This window comes from Salmo salar, chromosome 06 (genome assembly GCF_965601325.2).
Source record: "Salmo salar chromosome 06, fSalSal1, whole genome shotgun sequence".
Taxonomy (NCBI): Eukaryota; Metazoa; Chordata; class Actinopteri; order Salmoniformes; family Salmonidae; genus Salmo; species Salmo salar.
Window position 1 is genome coordinate 30,084,932 of NC_138296.1, and position 16,353 is coordinate 30,101,284.

A 16,353-nucleotide genomic window follows, 5' to 3' on the forward strand; every position below is an offset into this window, starting at 1 on the left:
GAGGTGGGAACCGGAAAGACTGGGCAATGGAGGCGCACAGGTGGCCTTGACCGCACCACCTGCACAACCCGTCCTGGCTGGATGCAACTAGCAGCCCTGCACGAGCGGGGTGCTGGTACAGGGCGAACTGGGCTGTGCAGGGGCCTGATGGTTGCCGTACGTAGAGCGGGTGTAGGGTAGCCTGGTCCTAGGAGGCGTACCGGCGACCAGACGCGCTGCGCAGGCATCCTCCTACCAGGCTGGATGCCCACTCTAGCACGGCATCTGCGAGGGGCTGGAATGGCGCGCACCAGACTGTGCGTGCGTATGGGCGAGATAGTTCGCACCTCAGCGAAACACGGCACTCTCTACCTCATACGCTCCTCCATACTCTCACGGGTAGCTGGCTTATGGCTCTTCCTAGGCCTTGCCAAACTACCCGTGTGCCCCCCCAAAAGAAATCCTTAGGGGTGCCTATCCGGCTTCCTCGCTAGACGTGTCCCTCGGTAGCGTTCCTGGTCCACCCCGGCCTTCTTCCAATACATGTATGGGACCAACCCACAGACATGACATATCAAATACATTACAAGTAAGTAAACAACCATAATTCAAATGTGAAGAAAATGAACCTTTTCTGACACTAAGGTTATAAGGTCTCAATGTATGTGGATATGTCATTCGCCTAAGTCATTTGACCTGAAAGATACTCTCAATGTGTTAAACGTTCTAATGAAACAGTGAACACAAACGTCATCATAGCTACACAATTACTGTCTAAAGGTGTGGTATTTTTCACAATGTCACTAGTAGGTGGGGATGTGGGGTACAGTTCCTTCCGCAAGACCTGTGGGTAACACTTCCTATGAATACCCTCTTCATAATGTGTTATAAGTGCCTTCAGAACACCTTCTAATCTATGCATTATACATCATATTGTATGACATGTCTATATATTCCTACAGCATTTTAAGCAGGCAGCATAACGCCTTTGATTATGAAGCTAAGTGGTATGACCTACATGAAATGTTCTTTAGGAAATTACGTCAGAGGGCTATACTGTAACGACTTCACGTAGGAGTTCCGCACTCCTGTTAAAGGGATAGTTCCCCCAAATTACAAAATATAATTTGCTTTCTTTAAGCTGTAAGCAGTCTATGGACAAGCTCAGACAGCAATCCATGCTTTGGTTTTGTTTACCTGACCACTGTCTTCAAATGCTAACTTTTTAGATCAAATCCAATGTCAGGTAATGGAAGACAATATCCCCTTTCTTGCATTGTTTTCATGCTTCATGTCCAAATCTCTTAAAATAACTGAGTTGTGGTACACAATCAAATGTTGACACTTTAGGATGATTTGTGAAAAATGCTTTTAACAGGGTTATTGAGTTGGATTTGTGCCACAAATGCTAAAATGCATTTCCCTAACCAAGTACAGTAAACAAAACCAAAGCATGGATTGCTTTCTTATCTTGTCCATAGATTGCTTACAGGGTAACAACAACAACATGTAGTTTTGTAATTTGGGTGAACTATCCCTTTATGCGCGCAAGACAGAGTTACATAGGTGTAAGAGGGTGTGCAGTGAAATTAGAATATGGCCAATTCATGTGCACATAATGTATAATATAACGATCCTAATGTGCTTTTCAAATATGGCATCTGGCATAGTAATACTTTGCTTCATAAGGCATTACACATCCTGGTGATAATGCTTCATGCAGTTATAGACGTTCATGAGCAGTTGTTAGCTATGTTGTGCATCCTGATGCATTATGAATAGAAGGTGTTATTAATGACCAATCATGCTTTCCTATGAAAACGGTGGTTTAAATAAAGTCTGATGTAGTATCTTCTAGAGCAGGGGTACTCAACTCTTACCCTACGAGGTCCGGAACCTGCTGGTTTTCTGTAATACCTGATAATGAATTGCACTAAACTGTGGTCACAGGTCTAAATCAGTCCCTGATTAGAGGGGAAGAATGACAAAATGCAGTGGAACTTGTTTTGACGTCCAAAGTTGAGTTTGAGGGCTCTAGTCTCTAAAGGAAAATGGAACATGAACTTTCTTTGCTGAAAGTAGGATTACAGGTGTGTATTAAATGTCAGTGAAATGTTTTGCTGAAGTTGGGACAAATTATGCAAGTTATTTTAAAACTAACATGCTGTAACTCTCAAATAATGAGTAATTTCTGTAGTAAAATAGAACTTCTTAGACTGGGCCCTGTGAGAATGATGTCTCTACTACACTACATAACCAAAGTATGTGGACACCTGCTCGTCAAACGTCTCATTCCAAAATCATGGGTTTTAATATGGAGTTGGTCCCCCCTTTGCTGCTATAATTGCCTCCACTCTTCTGGGAACGCTTTCCTCTAGATGTTGGAACATTGCTGCGGGGACTTGCTTCCATTCAGACACAAGAGCATTAGTGAGGTCGGGCACTGATGTTGGGCAATTAGGCCTGGCTCGCAGTCGGCGTTCCAATTCATCTCAAAGGTGTTTGATGGGGTTGAGGTCAGGGCTCTGTCCTGGCCAGTCAAGTTCTTCCACACAGATCTCAACAAATAATTTCTGCATGGACCTCGCTTTGTGCATGGGGGCATTGTCATGCTGAAACAGGAAAGGGTCTTCCCCAAACTGTTGCCACATAGTTGGAAGCACAGAATTATCTATAATGTAATTTTATGCTGTAGAGTTAAGATTTCCCTTCACTGGAACTAAGGGGCCTAGCCCGAACCATGAAAAACAGCCCTAGACCATTATTGCTCCTCCACCCAACTTTACAGTTGGCACTATGCATTGGGGCAGGTAGCGTTCTCCTGGCATCCGCCAAACCCAGATTCGTTTGATGGACTAACAGATGGTGAAGCAAGAACGCGTTTCCACTGCTCCAGAGTCCAATGGCGGCAAGCTTTACACGACTCCAGCCGACGCTTGGCATTGCGCATGGTGATCTTAGGCTTGTGTGTGGCTGCTCGGTCATGGAAACCCAATTCATAAAGCTCCTGACAAACAGTTGTGCTGACGATGCTTCCAGAGGCAGTTTGGAACTCTGTAGTGTGTGTTGCAACTGAGGACGGACGATTGCGACTTACACGCTTGACCACACGGCGGTCACGTTCTGTGAGCTTGTGTGGCCTACCACTTCATGGCTGAGCCAAGGATGCGCCACAATAATAGCCCTTACAGGTGGCCAGGGCAGCTCTAGCAGGGCAGAAATTTGATGAACTGACTTGTTGGAAAGGTAGCACATTGAAAGTCACTGAGCTCTTCAGTACGGGCCATTCTACTGCCAATGTTTGTCGATGGAGATTGCATAGCTGTGTGCTCGATTTTTATACACCTGTCAGCAACGGGTGGTGCTGAAATAGACATATCCACTAATTTGAAGGCGTGTCCACATACATTTGAGTATACATAGTGTAAATAACGCCCGGTCAATGTTTAGCTATTTGACATGTCCACAAGACATTGAGACCTCATGATCTTGGAAATGTCTATACTAAAGAGGTTTATGTTTTATGCATCTTCTCATGTGTATGTGATTTATATTTGCTTGTATGTATAGTATACAATACCAGTGTAAGTATGATCTTGCCATCCTTTCATATCATTATAATGTTGTATAGCTAATATGTGACATGCTGTATCATAATTAGTCATAAGTCACACTCATTTTCAGATAACTAAAATTATTGTTATCTACAAGTAATGTGCTGTTTTGGAATTTCAACTGATTTCACTTAAACACGTTTCCTAACCTATCCAGATTACACCCGTCACATAGAGAATGAACTTAATAAACAGTTGAGCTTTCTGAAAATCATTGTGCAGTAAAACACACTGCTCAAAATGTGTCTTGGGGTTGACATGACGGATTATGATGAAGCTAGTCACATATGTGTATCTTATAATTATTACTGTATTTTATAATAACATATTAGGTTTTCTTTTGTTATACAAACGTCCACCGCTTGTTACAGTTCTCCTCTTGACTCCATGTCATTAGGTCCTTTGTCCTTGGGGAAAACACAAGAGTTACTAATATGCTGGACGAAAAAGAAAACGAGCCCCGTCATTTTAGATAACAAGCCAAACAGTTCACCAGTTGTCAGAGGACATAAACAGTACTTACTATTAACTCAGGAGGTTTGGTGACTTGGTCCTTGTCCAAGGCCTGTTTGTCCAATAGAGCAGTGGTCTCCTCTGCAGCTCTGTTAGACATGGGAGGTCCTCCATTCATCTGAGGAGGTCCTGGACTCTGTGCACCAGGAGTCACTTCCTTAGTCTCATCGTTAACCCTGTTGGAGTAATAAGACATCAACATTCACAATCCACCATAATAATGTCCCCTATAGAGATAACGTGGTCCCAAACCCGGTCCTGAGGCCCCCCCTGGGGGTGCACGTTATGGTTTTTGCCCTAGCGCTAAACAGCTGATTCAAATAATCCACTCATAATTAAGCTTTGCTTATTTGAATCAGCTGTGTAGTGCTAGGGCAAAAACCAAAACTTGGGGTCCCCAGGTCAGAGTTTGGGAAACACTGGGCTAACATGAACTGTGGGATAATGGGGTTGGTGAGATGATTATCCAATGTATCAATATGTAGTCAACTTTACCTGACATCATGGTGTCCATTCGCTAGAGGGGGTTCAGCATGTGTCTTCTGACAGGATTCAGGGTCTGTTCCCCCACTGTCTGCTGACTTCCTGTCCTGCCCTTCTAGCACGCCTTCCTCTCCTGGGCTTCTAAGGGTGATTATTACATGGGTAAGAATTGAAGGATCTGTTGGAGAGGGGTACACATGGTCGACATGTTCATGACCTAAATGACAGAGGAGTGACTCACCTGCAGAGGAGGGGTGAAGTCTCACCAGCACCCTGACCTGGAGCCCCATCAGTCAGCTGTGATTCCCTGTGGAGTAAGATACAGACTGGATCAGGAAACATGACCTCAACCAGTTACTTAACCTCCTCTACCATCCCATACAACTTTACACACAGACAAATTGTCACGTCCTGACCCTAGTAAGATGTCATTTTCTATAGTGGAGTAGGACAGGGGGTGTTTTGTGTTTTTCTATGTTTTCTATTTCTACGTTTAAGTTCTAGTTTTTCTATTTCTATGTTGGGGTTGTTTGGTTGACCTCCAATTGGAGGCAGCTGGTCCTCGTTACCTCTGATTGGAGATCATATTTAAGTAGGGGTTTTTCTTCCTGGGTTTTTGTGGGTTATTATATTTTGAGTAGTGTTTGTTTCTCTCTGCGTCACAGTTTGTTGTTTTGTAAATTCAGTTATTTATGTTTTGCAAAGTTTCACGGATTTAGTAAAATGTGGAACTACAACCACGCTGCACTTTGGTCTGCTCCTTTTGACAGCCGTGACACAAACACACATTCTCACCTTCTATAGGGCACGCGTCCATTGCTCTGAGGTTGACCCAGAAGCTGTGGGTCATCAGTCTGGCTGTTAACCCTGTGGGAGCAATAACAGGGCTATCATAAGGATTAAAACTCTTGATACAGCACAAACAACACTGTCCTCCAGAGACGCAGAGACTAACATGATACATGGGATCAATTCTGAATGGAGAAATGACATTGTCATTCAACAGATAATGAAGATTTACCAAAGGAGTCGTCATGTGTAGAATTTACCTGACAACTTTGGGTACATTCAGTGGAGGGGGATCAGCATGTGTCTTCTGACAGGTTTCAGTGTCTGCTCTGTCATTGTCTGACGGTTTTCCATCCTCCATTCCTAGAACGCCTTCCTCTCCTTGGTCGCTAAAGGGGAGATTATTACATTGATAAGGATTTAAGGATCTCGATTGGGAAGGATACAAATGTTCTCCATATCCATAGCCTACATATCAGAGGACTGACAGGTGATTAGTCATGTGGTACAGTTTACCTGGCATCTCCATTCAGCAGAGGGGTGTCAGCGCCTGTCTCTTCATTGTCCATGGGCTGCCTGTTCTCCTCTCCTGGCTCACCTCCTTGGTCACTAAAAGTGAGATCATGATGACCATGACTGTAAGGATAAGCAAGGCAAACTGATCCAGGACAGAGTAGAGTATAAAGATGTAATAGAGGTATTTTAACTAACCTGGGAACAACCACAGCCTCAACAGTCTCACCGTCATCAGGCTTTCTGATGTCTCTGTGATAAAACATGTACCAAAGGTTCAGTCAGATACCCACAGGTACAACTGGAATCATCTACGGTACATTACACCACAGTCAAAAATACACCAGTTGCCCTTCTGGCTTGAATATGTTATGTCTTGCCTGGGCAGGGCTCAAAAGGCAGGGTCTTTGCTGAAAGTTGTTGCTTGCCAATAGACATTACTGGTATTTAGAAATGCCATGCGGATCTATTGAGTAATTCTTCCTTCGCCTTCTATAGCAGGGCTTTCCAACCCTGTTCCTGGAGAGCTACCCTCCTGTAGGTTCTGTCTCCAACCCTGTTCCTGGAGAGCTACCCTCCTGTAGGTTCTGTCTCCAATCCCAGTTGTAACTAACCTGATGCAGCTTTCAGGGATGGGCAACTTTGATGGGGGCCACAAAAATATGAACTCATTATCAGGGTCTGCAGTGGCTCGCGGGTCTGCGTACCCATATTTACACTCACACATGCAGTCAGAGCCGGCCCTAAGCAACATTTTGCCATGGGGAATAGAGAACATTTTGCAGATTTAAAGCAAGTTAGCTGCAATCCTACTGATTTTGCCATGGGGTGGAGAGAAATGTTTGCGTGTCAGTATGATATCTAAGCGAGAGTGACTCCCCCCCCCTTCCCCATTCAGTAATTTGACGATGATTACTACAAGTTTAGGTAGCTGGTTAAATAAATTTACCAATCTGAAAAATGGTTAGCTGACATAGGCTAATTGAGTGACTAACATGACAAGAGGAAAACTGCTAATATACAACCAAATTTCAAAATTGCACCTTGTGTATTCCACTATTCTAGATCTCACCAGTAAAAAAGGGGTCCGTGGACCGCCAGTTGCCCATCCCTGAGCTAATTATTAGAATCAGATGTGCTACAGTAGATTCATGTTGAAGGGAAATCCTACAGGACAGTAGCTCTCCAGGAACAGGGTTGAAGAGCCCTGTTATATAGAGACAGAAACTAATATGACCCATAGCAACAGCTGACGATAAGAGAGACTATCATTCAGTGGTTGATTACAGATCAATAAAGTGATGTGGAAAAGTTTACCTTGAATCACGTTGCTCATTCTGCATCAGAGGAATGGAGTTTGGTTCTGGATTGCCCTGACCCTCTTCCACATCTCTGTGGCCTTGGTGGCTAAAGATGAGATTATTACATTAATAAGAAATTAAGGATAATGTTTGATAAACAACAGTAACTTGACAAAATGGCCGACAAGTCTATAGTTTGTAAGTGGCCTGCAAGTTCCAGGCTGTTTTCATCCTGTTTGTGACCTGCTAGGACCCCATTGGTCTGACTTTAAACCCTAGTTGTAAGACAGAGAGAACTAGTCTCATAACCAACATATACCCTCTGAAACAATTCTAATTGACTTAAAGAGCTCCCTTCACAAACACAAAAACAGTTATATAGGATACTAACCACTGTTTGTCTCTCCAAGGCTTAAACACACAGAGCAGAACAGCAATGACCAGCACGACAGCAACAACAATACCAACTGAAAAACAAAACGTAGTCATCAGATGATGACATGTTCACACAAAAGAAAATGTTTTAAAATAACCTTCTAACAGTAGCTGATCTTGGTAGCATCATTTTGAGGTCATATTTACTTGTTATTTTCTCATACAGAGGAAGCTGTGGTGATAGATTTGCTTAAACACTCACCAATGATTTTCCAGATCAAATCAGTGTCACCACGGTTTGAATCAGGATTGTCTCCATCTATAATGGATGATTAGAGAGAATAAAGTCATTTCCATGACATAATCAATCGAAATACTGTGCAACACAGAATAATGTGTTATGCAGTCTTTCCCTTAATTTAATTTCCGGGCAGGCTTTCAGAAAATAAAACAAAAAAAAACTAATTCTCAAGGGATTGACATTGGTCTCTCAAGGCGCTTGTCATTGGCATGTTTCCATTCAATACGATTACATTTAATGTTATCTTTCATGTAAATACACACCCCGTCTGCCCTCTCCCCTGTATCTCCTGACTATGGGGTATCCAGGGAGATTAAAGGCAGAAATAGGAGAACATTTCTTTAGCCATGTCTCAGAGAAAAATATTAAATTAAGATTAGAGTCAGTCAATAAATGTTCCATCTATTCCCTCTTAGAAATAATGCTAGGAATATTCAGATGACTTAATATTGTCTTTCTGTAGGCTTGGCACGAGGGTCCCAAAACATTGATTAACGGTTCGACAAAGGTTCACGGTACGATGTTTTCTAATCACTGGGTTAAGGGAACTGAGTTTCTGTCTTGAAGGCGGGTTTTGTTTGTGACATGTATCAAGAGTTTGAACTAAAGTGAGATTATCTGCAGATTGCACATTCTCTTGAAAAGCCATGTCAGTGACAGAGGTTATACTCACATACACAGAATGTCCTTCTCTGAAACCGGTAATATAAACTACTCACACCTAGATGATTTCATTCATTCATGTTTCACCTTTCATCAATGATTTTTGTCTGGATGGCTCATTAGGGGACTTTTCTCCACTTCTCCCTGAATTACATCCTCCATATCAGCCTTCTTTTCTGCAGGTGTCCTACCTCCAGTCTGATGAGGAGCTTGGTACTCTGGGCCACTTGGGTGTTTGTTGGTTCCGGATTGTTTTAATGAAGGCCAACATTGATGTTTGGCTGCCTTCTTTTGTATTCCCCAGAGAGTTGCACTGTCTTCAGGGACCCTTATTATCCTCCGTTTTGTTTTATTTGGTTCCGATTGCTGTTTCTGCCTGGCCAGTTCCCCTCTCTACACTGGGATTCTCTGCATCTGACCCTATTACAGGGGCATTCTCCTGCCGTTCTCCTGGCGTTCTCCTGGCATTCGCCAAACCCAGTTTTATCCGTCAGACTGCAAGATGGTGAAGCATGATTCTTCACTCCAGAGAGCACATTTCCACTGCCTCAGAGTCCAATGGCGGCGAACTTTATACCATTCCAGCCAACGCTTGACATTGTGCATGGTGATCTTTGGCTCGGCCATTGGAAACCAATTTCATGAAGCTCCCGACGAAGAGTTCTTGTGCTGACGTTGCTTCCAGAGGAAGTTTGGAACTCAGTAGCAGTGGTGGAAAAAGTACTCAATTGTCATACTTGAGTAAAAGATACCTTACTAGAAAACGACTCAAGTAAAAGTGACAGTCACCCAGTAAAATACTACTTGAGTAAAAGTCTAAAAGTATTTGGTTTTAATTAGATATATTTGGTTTAAAAAGTATCAAAAGTAAATGGAATTGCTGAAACGTCCTTAAGTATCAAAAGTATAAGTACAAGTATAAACCATTTCAAATTCCTTATATTAAGCGAAACAGATGGTACAATTATTATTTAAAAAAAATGTACTGATAGCCATGGCCACACTCCAACACTCAGACATAATTCACAAATGAAGTATTTGTGTTTAATGAGTCCCCAAGATCAGAGGCAGTAGGGATGACCAGGGATGTTCTCTTGATAAGTGTGTGAATTGGACCATTTTCCTGTCAAAATGTAACAAGTACTTTTGGGTGTCAGGGAAAATGTATGGAGTAAAAAGTACATTAATTTCTTTAGGAATGTAGTGAAGTAAAAGTTGGCAAAAATATAAATAGTGAAGTAAAGTACAGATTCCCCAAAAACGTTAAAGTATCTTTACTTAAGTGCTTTACACTGCTCAATAGTGAGTGTTGCAACCGAGGACAGACGATTTTTAGGCGCTTTGCGCTTCAGCACTCGGCCGTCCCGTTCTGTGAGCTTCACAATAACAGCACTTACACTTGTGACGACCCTCCCACTCTGTCTGCCAAATTCTTTTTCCTAATTAGGATGTCGGTGGGCAGAGCCGGGAGGGTCGTCAGTGAAATGGGACACACCTGGACCCGGGTGTGTCCCGGGATAAATACACCCTTTCCCCATTCATTGAGGAGACTCTCTCCATGCAGACACACTGTTTGAGTTTGGTTGTGCCATTTTTTCAACACATCTATACACACAACAACTCGCTTACACTACTGACTACACATACACCATTATTAATTGTATATAGGTTACCTCAGTTAATAAATCTATTTTTGTTATTCCTTATCTCCATGTTGTTTCTCTTTTTGTTACGGGCTTTGAGCCGGTTCCTGACACAGTTGACCGAGGTAGCTCTAGCAGGGCAGAAATGTGATGAACTGACTTGTTGGAAAGGTGGCATCCTATGACTGTGCTGCATTGAAATTCACTGAGCTCTTCAGTAAGGCCATTGTACTGACAATGTTTGTCTATGGAGATTGGATGGCTGTGTGCTCAATTTTACACACCTGTCAGAAACGAGTGTGACTGAAATAGCCCAATCCAGTAATTTGAAGGGGTGTCCACATACTTTTGTATATATACTGTATTTGCTGGATTCTGTGTTCTCCAGAAGTTTAATATTTTTATTTGGGCTGAATGCTAGACAAAAAGAGTTGTCAAAACATAACAAAACAAATGGATATATCTTTCCGGACCATACAGGCCCATAAATCCAGAAAATAAAAGAAATCCAGAAAATAAAATCTTAGCAAAACATACAGGCCTATGGGCTATAGGCTAAATGATGCATGTGACTACCATGTTAAAAAGTCACAAATGAATGCATGCGCTGTTTCTTGCCTTATAGACTGCACACGCTGAGCATCATTCACAAGGGATAATGTTCTCACCCATCAGACTATTCTCAATTTAATCTTGTCTTTACATATACTAAATAATATATCTTTTAAAATAGTTTTAATTTAGAATAGGCCATTATCATGCTTCTGTCGGAACAGGGGCAGGGGAAAAAAAGACTATGCACTTGAATAGCAAATGGAGGACACCTTTCCAGCGGTTCATTTTCAGCCCAGCCAGGTAGGTTACTCCGGTTGTAAAGCGAAGCAATGTGCTTAATATGAGCAAAGTTGAGAAATAAATATAGTAGGCCTAGCCTGTAGAAAGCTGATGGGATCCTCCTCTTTTTAATATAGGCCATCAAAACTGTTTTCTCATGCAAATACATAGCATAGCCTATAGAAAAATGTTGTGCAACATGGGCTTATAGGAACACATGTTTTATTCCATGTATCAACCAGTTATGAGTTGATGCTGCATCAACCAGTTATGAGGAGCTGGCTCTCACTGCGCAACAGGTGATCCTATTCCACTCAAACTCTGAATGCCAGGGTTCTGTCAGAGTGATTAGAGGGAACACACCATTAGCAACTGTCCGTTAGTAAGTTTGGTAGGCTACTAATGACCATCAGCGGCATCAGAGGGCAGTTTTGGAGAAGTCCAGTTACCGTGAATCTACAGTCAAGTGGAATTTGACTGCAACAATCACTTGTCAGAGATGCAATAATATTTTAAATGGTTGAACACAGTTTTGCCCATTGACAATGACTATGATATTGTTTCATGTTTTTAAGCTTAATAAGAGAGTGTTACTGTACCACACAATGATCACGTGGACTCACTCACCTGGGAAGAGAAAGAGAAAATAAAATGAAAGACCTAGTTAATGACATTTATAACAGAGAATCAATTGATGACAACCCAACAGAGTGCCAGTGGAAACAACAGTTCTCCTTCAATATGCTCTGCTCTGTTGTTACAGAGGAACACTCACCTGCAGTTGTATTCTTTCAAAATGTTGGGGTCACTTAGAAATGTCCTTGTTTTTGAAAGAAAAGCACATTTTTTTGTCCATTTAAAATAACATCAAATTGATCAGAAATACAGTGTAGACATTGCTAATGTTGTAAATAACTATTGTAGCTGGAAGTGACACATTTTTATGGAATATCTACATAGGCATATACAGAGGCCCATTATCAGCAACCATCACTCCTGTGTTCCAATGGCACGTTGTGTTAGCTAATCCAAGTTTATCATTTTGAAAAGCTAATTGATCATTAGAAAACCCTTTTGCAATTTTTTTATAGTACCGTAATTTCCGGACTATAAGCCGCAACTTTTTCCCACGCTTTGAACATCGCGGCTTAAACAATGACGCAGCTAATATATGGATTTTTTTCCCCAAAAAACACATTCTGTGACGTGCTCAGTTTTTTGGCGGCATGAAGCTTTCATTAGACCAATGAAATTGCCGAACGGGTTAAGGTCAAACAACTTTTTTGTTTACAGTTTAGATTAAATCGAGCGCTCAAACTTCCCATCATTCTGATTACGGTAGTCATTTTGTCACCCTCATCATGGCAAAGACACGGAGAAATGCATATGATGCAGCTTTCAAGTTGAAGGCGACTGATCTGGCTGTTGGAAAAGGAAATAGAGCTGCTGCACGGGAGTTTGGTCTTAATGAGTCGATGATAAGACGTTGGAAACAGCAGCGTGAGGAATTGACTCAGTGCAAAAAGACAACTAAAGCTTACTGCAAATTTTTTATTTTTTGTTACAAGCCGTGTTTCGTTAAAGCCTATTTATTTTTGTTACAAGCCGTGTTTCGTTAAAGCCTATTTATTTTTGTTACAAGCCGTGTTTCGTTAAAGCCTATTTATTTTTGTTACAAGCTGTGTTTCGTTAAAGCCTATTTATTTTTGTTACAAGCTGTGTTTCGTTAAAGCCTGTGTAAAGTTAATTTGTTTCAATGTACCGGGAGGCAGCTGCGGCTTATAGACATGTGCGGCTTATTTATGTTCAAAATATATATATTTTTTAATTCAGTGGGTGCGGCTTATATTCAGGTGCGCTCAATAGTCCGGAAATTACGGTAGTAATAAAATTGGCATTCTTTAGTCTAGTTGAGTATCTGGAGCATCAGCAAGATTACAGGCTCAAAATGGCCAGAAACAAATAACTTTCTTCTGAAACTTGTCAGTCTATTCTTGATCTGAGAAATGAAGGCTATTCCATGGTAGAAATTGCCAAAAAACTGAAGATCTCGTACAACGCTGTGTACTACTCCCTTCACAGAACAGCGCAAACTGGCTCTAAACAGAATAGAAAGAGGAGTGGGAGGCCCCGGTGCTGAGCAAGAGGACAAGTACATTAGTGTCTAGTTTGAGAAACAGTTGCCTCACTGGCAGCTTCATTAAATAGTACCCGCAAAACACCAGTCCCAACGTCAACAGTGAAGAGGCGACTCCGGGATGCTGGCCTTCTAGACAGGGTTCCTCTGTCCAGTATCTGTGTTCTTTTGCCCATCTTGATCTTTATTTTTATTGGCCAGTCTGAGATATGGCTTTTTCTTTGCAACTCTGCCTAGAAGGCCAGCTGTTTCCAGATACAATTGTAATTTACAACATTAACAATGTCTATACTGTATTTCTGATCAATTTGATGTTTTTTTAATGGACACATTTTTTGGCTTTTCTTTCAAAAACAAGGACATTTCTAAGTGACCCCAAACATACGAGAAAAAAACTATTAAACAAGGAGGCTCCTCAAACTTGAAAAGCAATATACACATCTCACCTGATGCACCAAACACAACGAAATGGGTCAAATGCTCCTGAAATATGATAACATCAATATCAAATTATTAACATGCAACTGGAATGTTTGGTCTGGTATTGTAGTTTACAAGGTAACTATCTGTACATTGCCTAAACTGCAGTGATAAATAGCCATACTCACAGTCACATTGCTTATGGCAGTGTGGTCTACGTTGACACACTCCAGGAGGCTGATACAGGAGTAGCTGACATCAATCACATTGGGTGCATGTGTAGTGTTTTTGTGTTGGCAAAGTTCAGCAAGCCACATAGACGTCTGTGGAAGAAAAAATACAAAATACAAAAAAGTTAGACATCTACCACTCAAAAACAATATGCTACATGTTTGAATACATTTGTCATTAAACTGTATCTACTGTCTATATTTTTTATTTATTTAACAATGCAAGTCAGTTAAGAACAATTTTTTTTTTACAATGACAGCCTACCGGGGAACAGTGGTTAACTGCCTTGTTCAGGGGCAGAACAACAGATTTTTATCTTGTCAGCTTGGGGATTCAATCCAGCAACCTTTAGGTTACTGGCACAACGCACTAACCACTAGGCTACCTGCCTCCCCTGAAGTGTGAAAGACAGTCATATTTCTGATTCTACAGTAGTCTGATAGTGAAGCCTGTGAATCATATTGAATCCCCAGTTTGAAAGTTGTACATCATCTGTAGTTGTAGTCACGAGAGTTTTTGTGAGATACAATAAACAGATATCTTACCTTATTGGAATCCACTGATTGCCACTCCACACATTTAGGTTTTTCCTTGTCCTTTACACAGTATTTGTAAGCATTTCCAGTTCGGAGGCTTGCACAACTAACATTCTTGGTTTCTTCTCCACCCCAACAGCCTGCAGAAAAAAGGAGGAAGAGGTAATGTATGTTGAAAAACAATTACCACAGCCTTCTACAGCACATATCTTTATTTACTGCTGTTGAAGAGATACAAATGTCCAGAAGAAGCAGCCTGCTTTATAAAGACAATAGCATATGATCATGTTTGATAAAAACAGTTTAAACTGACAGACCCTGATAACATTAACATGTAGTGATATAGTTTATAGGAGTGCAGGAGAGACATCTCACAACCAAAGAAATACTGTAACAGTGCTGGTACTGTAGCCAACGCCCAAAACTTGCTTTACTGTCAACGCCATTTTGGAGAAAAACTCGTTGAGGGAGAATTTATATTTTGCAATCTCTCTTTCCTGAGAATTGTAACTTTTTCAAGAGAACGGCAAATATCTGAGAGATAAGCAAACACTCAAGACATCGAAAAAGCTAAACCAACTACACTACTGTAAATATGTGTCAGGAATTGGGGAGACTAAGACATGAAATGTCAGCTTCACCCAGAAAAAATACAAATTTAAAACACAATCTTCTTACCTTGAATTAACAGGATTGTCAATAATAAACCAAACAGATAAGAAATAGACATGGTGGGCCCTTATTACAAACAACTGTGTGCTGCGTGTTGAGTTCCAGTCTGTCGGTGCAAAGCAAATCAAGGCGGTAAAGACACACTTTCTCTTATTGAGCGGAAGTTACATCATAAGGAGGAGCAACAATAAACACATCTGGTTTTTGAATAAATATATTAACGTTTTGTGACAATTAAACTAGATTATTTTGTATACAACTTAATGCATTGATATTAAAGTTATAATATTTTCAATAAGTGTTCCTTTCCGCCATGTAAAGCCTCCAGTAGGATGACAACTTGACCTGATTCCTACTGGTGGGGCAGTCTGATGATAGTGTTATGCTTTATTGCACTGTAGGTGGTGCACTGCAATGTGTCTGAAGTGCAGAACTAATTACTAGGTCCATATTACCTGTCTCCTGCCCACATGACCTGTCTAGAAGGTCACAAGATCAGTAAAAACTCAGGGTCCTGCACACAACACTTCTGACCACTAGAAGGGGCTGTTGTTGTACTGTAGGAATGAAGAACATGGTTTTGTTGAACTGAAGGGAAAAGGGGGATACCTTGTCAGTTGTACAACTGATGCCTTCAACTGAAATGTGTATTCCGCATTTAACCCAACCCCTCTGAATCAGAGAGGTGCGGGGGGGGGGGGCTGCCTTAATCGACATCCACATCTTCCGCGCCCGGGGAACAGTGGGTTAACTGCCTTGCTCAGGGGCAGAACGACAGATTTTTACCTTGTCAGCTTGGGGATTTGATCCAGCAACCTTTCGGTTACTGGCCCAACGCTCCACTAGGCTACCTGCTGCCCCATTTACCTCATGTTAGATCACTTTACCGCATGTTAGATCACTTTACCTCATGGTAGATAACTGTTCGAATGATTCAGCGGGTAAAGTGATCACTAGTAGTTAGCGTTTTTAACATGTTTATAAAGATGGTGAACACTCTAGGTTGACTGTGACATCTGACCCTCAGTGAGTGGAGGGTGTGAAGGGAATATCATTATTACAATCACATGGTACATTTCAGAGTGGGAGGAAATAGGAAAACATCAGAAACTCATCATCCATACCATACTGTACCATACATACCATGCCATACCATCATTGGCTCCTGTATGTTACTGGTGAACACATCAGACATCCCACAAAGACAGACATACAGTCTGTGTACATGATCACATGAGCAGCTACTGTAGAAACCCGGAGCATTAGCGTGGCACGTGTATGTGTGTGTGTGTGTGATTGTGTGTGTGTGTGTGTGTGTGTGTGTGTGTGTGTGTGTGTCTGCATAAACT

General features: G+C 41.5%; 1 protein-coding gene across 1 annotated transcript; it reads right to left on the reverse strand.

Annotated features, from left to right (window-relative positions):
* Window positions 1–524: 524 nt before the first annotated feature.
* Window positions 525–15,156, reverse strand: LOC106606832 (uncharacterized). The gene is made up of 15 exons (XM_082976436.1): window positions 15,011–15,156; window positions 14,342–14,472; window positions 13,754–13,888; window positions 13,592–13,628; window positions 7,830–7,886; window positions 7,584–7,659; window positions 7,209–7,298; window positions 6,090–6,143; window positions 5,895–5,987; window positions 5,639–5,767; window positions 5,385–5,456; window positions 4,831–4,896; window positions 4,602–4,730; window positions 4,117–4,282; window positions 525–4,000 (listed from the first exon to the last, which is right to left on the reverse strand). The coding sequence occupies exons 1-15, from the start codon at window positions 15,060–15,062 to the stop codon at window positions 3,959–3,961; spliced, it is 1,329 nt and encodes a 442-aa protein (XP_082832562.1). The 5' UTR covers window positions 15,063–15,156; the 3' UTR covers window positions 525–3,958.
* Between the last annotated feature and the right edge of the window lie 1,197 nt (window positions 15,157–16,353).